The sequence below is a fragment of the Brugia malayi genome (assembly GCF_000002995.4).
Source record: "Brugia malayi strain FR3 genome assembly, contig: Bm_v4_ChrX_scaffold_001, whole genome shotgun sequence".
In the NCBI taxonomy this organism is placed as follows: Eukaryota; Metazoa; Nematoda; class Chromadorea; order Rhabditida; family Onchocercidae; genus Brugia; species Brugia malayi.
Window position 1 is genome coordinate 24,788,865 of NW_025062479.1, and position 5,122 is coordinate 24,793,986.

General features: G+C 26.8%; 1 protein-coding gene across 1 annotated transcript; it reads left to right on the forward strand.

The window, feature by feature from the left end:
- Positions 1-2,092: 2,092 nt before the first annotated feature.
- Positions 2,093-4,186, forward strand: Bma-pges-2 (the record flags this gene model as incomplete). Its single annotated transcript, XM_043076025.1, has 6 exons — positions 2,093-2,308; positions 2,449-2,622; positions 2,745-2,980; positions 3,145-3,357; positions 3,508-3,619; positions 4,022-4,186. 6 exons carry the CDS (start codon positions 2,093-2,095, stop codon positions 4,184-4,186), a joined length of 1,116 nt encoding a protein of 371 aa, XP_042931959.1.
- Positions 4,187-5,122: the final 936 nt, after the last annotated feature.

A 5,122-nucleotide genomic window follows, 5' to 3' on the forward strand; every position in this document is an offset into this window, starting at 1 on the left:
AATTCATTATTTCAATTATATTATTGAACAGCTGTATTGGTTCAGCGTTATTAATGGAAGAGATAAAACTGTATAATCAAAGTTTATTCTGTAGTGAATTTTACCATACCGTTTAATGTGGCCGTTGAAAATTTTAGTCATTTCAAAAGAAATAATTGTTTTTTTTTTTTTTTTTTTTTTTTTCTAGTTTAAACCACTTTATATAACAACCCTTTAAATTGTTTTTGTTTCTTTTTATTGTCAGTATAATATATTGCACAAATGATACCGGTTTCGTTATTGTTACTATTATTATTATTATCATTATTATTATATTAATATTATTATTTATTTTTATTATGATTGTAGGATTTTGTATTTGAATTTGTAAATTTTTTGTTTTTTTTTTTTTTCTTGGTTGACAATAATTTCTTGTAATTTTTCCTTTCGTACCTCGTTTAAGTTTCTTTTTTACACTTTATCTTTTTTCAGTAGCCATGTTATTATTTTCGTTATTCTCTCTTTTTTATCTCGTTTCTTGCATTGTTAGATTGTGCATTCTGTATTTTTCAACTGACCGATTGACTGAAAGATGGGATTTTTTTAATCAATGGCTACTTGTGAAGGGTCAAATTTTTCCTCTCATGTCTCAGCAAATTTTATGGAAAGAAAATTGGATCTTACTTTGGCCTATTAGTACTGATATTTTATCTATTTTAATGAAGAGAACAGAGTGTTAATATAAAAAAAGTATCTCTCGAATGAATTTCACATTTTGTTTCCAATTTTCTCCAGCGATAATCATTTTTGTTTTTTTTTTTTTTTTTTTTTTACCAGGCGTTCTCTCTCAGAGTTGTTTGGACGCTCTTACTTTTGAACGGCTCTATATACTGTAGCTTGTATACAAGGTTTATTTTTTGTAATTTTTTGTATATTGTTGAACACAAATATGTTTTTTTTTTTTTTTTTTTGTTGTAAAACATTGGAAATTGTAACTCTATGATGATATCCTCTTATTATTATAACATATGGGGCATGAAATTTATCTTCTTTGCCAAGAAATATAACATAATCATAACTACTAAGCGGACAGATGATAATAGAACTAAATTGAATTGAATATGTAATAGATGGAAGGAGAATGATTTTATGTGACCTTATTGATTATTGGTTTAATTGAAGTAAAATTTAGAATTGCTAAATATAGACAAATCTTCTGAATATTTTCTTTATATTCTCTTCAGATATGTATCTTTTTCGTATATGTATGCATATAACGTTGAAATATTGTTGATAAAATGCATCAGGAATGATTGTTTGTGTAGCATTGTGTTTATACAGTATGCAGAGCATTCAGATAATGCTCTATCATATTATTTTCATATTAAAACAAACAATATATATTATGTTATGGGAATAGAAGTAAATTATATTATTCATGCACTTTTCTCATCTATGAAATTATTTAGCACAAAATTAGATTAGATTTCAATTAGAGGTTCATTGATTGGCTTTAAGTTGATTTCCATTTGTCTTTTTTATCATTTAATTGGTTTTTTGGATTGTTTAGTTCAATTTTTTATCTCCTATTTTACAGATCACTATTGAGTTATTCTATAGATTGCTAAAGATTTGAGCACAATTCTATATAATAATAATAATAATAATAATAAATTTTTATTGAGTTTTATATTGTAATATTAGATAGGCATAATTTATAAAGATTTTTCATAGCGGTATCGAATATATGATATTATTTGTCGTTAAGTATGTTAGTTTCACGTTACTCTTTTTTTTTTTTTTTTTTGGCTTTGTAGGAAGTGGAAATAATAATAATATAAATAGTTTTGGGAAGAATGAAATGAACAAATTGAATAATTGCTAACAGGGTGATGATGTTCAGCTATGTAATGCTGAAATGAATTAATGTAAGAAAAAAGGGACAGTATAAGAGGCAAGGAAATTAGCAAAAAATGGATAATTTGGGGAATTAAATTAAAATGTGGGAATAATGAATGATAGCAAAGGTTTGAAATTAATCTTCAAATGAGTCTTATATCTTGCTTATTGCACATTAATTTATAAGACTTTTTGTTTATTTATAGCTATAATTATGTGGAATCGAAATGTAATCAGGAAATTAATACGATATGGTAGTGGTGGTGGAGTGTTAACAACTGCTGCTGCTGCTGCTGCTGCATTAGCAGGATTTGCTGGTTATGATGAAAATACTGGTATAATCAAATCATTGAAACATTCAAATATGAGCAAGTGGCAAGTGGAAGGACCTTTAAAGCATCCTACTGATGGAGCACTAATTGCTAAACGGGTTAGAAAATAGTAACAATATTGGTGAAAAAAAAAAAAAAAAAATGAAAAAGTTAAATATGGATTATTAATTGAATAAAAAGTTTATTTTTGTAATTAAAATTCAACAAATAACTATTATTGTAAATGTTTTTATTGTAGATTGTGAGTGATTATGATCATACTGATTTGAAGTTAAGACTTTATCAATATGAAGCATGTCCATTTTGTTGCAAAGTTCGTGCTTTCTTGAATTATTATGGTTTTTCGTATGATGTGGTTGAAGTTAGTCCATTAACTCGAAAAGAAATCAAAAAGTTGGATGGTGTTAGCAAGGTTTGTACTTTTAAAAAGTATAATGTAATGCTGATTATATTTCTTTCCCTGTATTACTAATTAATAATGAAATAATTAGTATAAATGAGATTTTTTTTTTTTTTTTGTTTCTTTTTCTTTAGCTACCAACTGTAATTGCTCAAATGGATCGAAAATTGAGTGATTCTTCGCTGATAATATCAATTTTGACAAGTTATATGACACGAAGTGATCGAAGTTTGGATGATGTAATTGAATTTTATCCAGAACAAACGAATGTTATAAAGGAAACGGGAAAAGAGATAGTCACACGTCCCAATATGTATAAAATTATGACATCTTTGAATAGCATGTCAAAAATGGAACAGGAAAATGCGAGGTTATTTTTACATTCATGAACATTTTTGTAGATTAGTTGTGCAAATGAAAGGCAATCGATAAGAAGCTTTGTGTTTGTTTTTTTTTTTTTTTTTCTGGTTACTTGCAACTAAGATTATTCCGGTGTTATATTTTTTCGATTTTTTAATTTAAACTTTTGTGAAGGAAAGAAGAGGAATGGCGTAAATGGGTTGATGATCATTTCATTCCTTTGATAGTACCGAATGTGTATCGTTCATGGAATGAATGTATTGAAACATTTCGTTGGTTTGGTGAAGCAGGACAGTGGGATAAAGTGGTACCTGCATGGGAACGTTATGCTACCATTTATCTTGGTTCAGTAGCCATGTATTTTTTGTCGAAAAAACTTCGCAAAAAGTAAGTTGGATTGTTTTTTCTTTTTTGTTTCCTCAAAAAAGAAAAAAAAAAAGATGATGGAAAGAAAATGAGAATAATTTATTCTTTTAACTGTAGTAATTACTGTTTAACATAATCTAACTGTAATTATAATTAGAAAGATATTTTTAGATATGATGATGCTGATGTTCGTCAACTTTTAATAGATGCTTGCAATCAGTGGATGAATGCTGTGGGAAATTCATCGTTTCTTGGTGGTCAACAGCCTACTTTGGCTGATTTGGTCTATCTTGCTCTATATTTTTCTTACTCTATTTTTAAACTCTTTCAAATATTTCATATCTAAATTTTATATTTCATACCCAAATAAGCGAGTCCCTTTTAAATATGTCTTATTCATGTATCAAAAGGTTATGCTTACATACTCAGTTTAGACGGAAAAATATTATCTAACATATTAGTAAAAAATATGATCTACCAAGATTAGTAAAGTAGAAGTGATAGTTTCTTCCTTCTTTTTTTTTTGTCTGAACATCTAAAATGAAAAAAAAAAAAAAAAAATCATGAATGCTACTTTAAGGTAACTTTAAATCTTTCATTCTTTTTATTTGCATTTTTACTGCAAAAAAAAACTGAAAAAAAAAAAAAAAAAAAGGTCTTTTCCAAATAATTTCTTGATTTTCAGGCACTCTATGGAGCAATGAATTCATTTCTGGGTAGTGCAACATTTAATGAACTTTGTGATAAAACTCAAATTAAAGCATGGTTTGAACGAATGCGTGAAGCAGTTGATTCGAGAGCAGGAGCAACTTTACTTCAGCAAAGTTGTCACAAGAGACTACAATCATAAAATATATTTTTGTTAGTTAATATCTGTGCTTGCATAGACGTGCTATCCTTTAAAAAATACTATTTTCATCAGATGACGCATATTTATAAAATTAGATCGAAAAGTAACGCTAGCTTCTGCTTTGCACTATATTTATTCCGTGGTATTTGTTATGTATTTCATACTGCTTGCATTCTCTTTATCTCGACAATACTACCTTTTCAAGCTTTAAATTGAATATTACTAGATAACACTGTTGAATAATAAATATTATTTATGAAGTTTTGCTTACATGAAGTATCATTAGTTTCAATCCGTTCCAGATTTTTAGCTAAAAAATTATTCCTTCAATCTGATGGAAATAAGTATGAAAATACTAGCGTATGCAAACTGATCTTGAGTGTGATATTGTTAGGAAATAGAATTTCGTAAAGAATATAAAATATGAATTGTTGTGCTAGTTTTTCATGCATAAATGTTTCGATGAATGTCAATTTTTTTCCCAAATTTAATCCTACTGCTCAATTCTGTTTATTATTTATAAAAATGTTTGTTTGTTTGTTTGTTTTTTTTTTCTTTTTTCTTTAACCATCAAATAGATCTATAATATAAATTTAAATGTTTTTCTCTGAATACTAGATTACAATATATAATCCCTTATATGGGAATAAGTATAAAAATACCAGAGAGTATACGATTGATTTGAGTGATATTGTTAGATCAATAAGATTATTTGTTAAAATTATTAACCACTAAATAGTTTAACATTACTACGATAAATGCTTCCAGTGACATAAATTTCATATTAATATTTAATGCCTTTTTAAAAATTTATCACTGTTCCCTAAAAGAAAAAAAAAAAAAAAAAAAGGCGAAAATGTCCGTTACATTTTCTATTTTAGCTTTTCTTTCTCTTTTTTTTTTTTTTTTGGTTGGTTATAAACATTTTTCAATGAA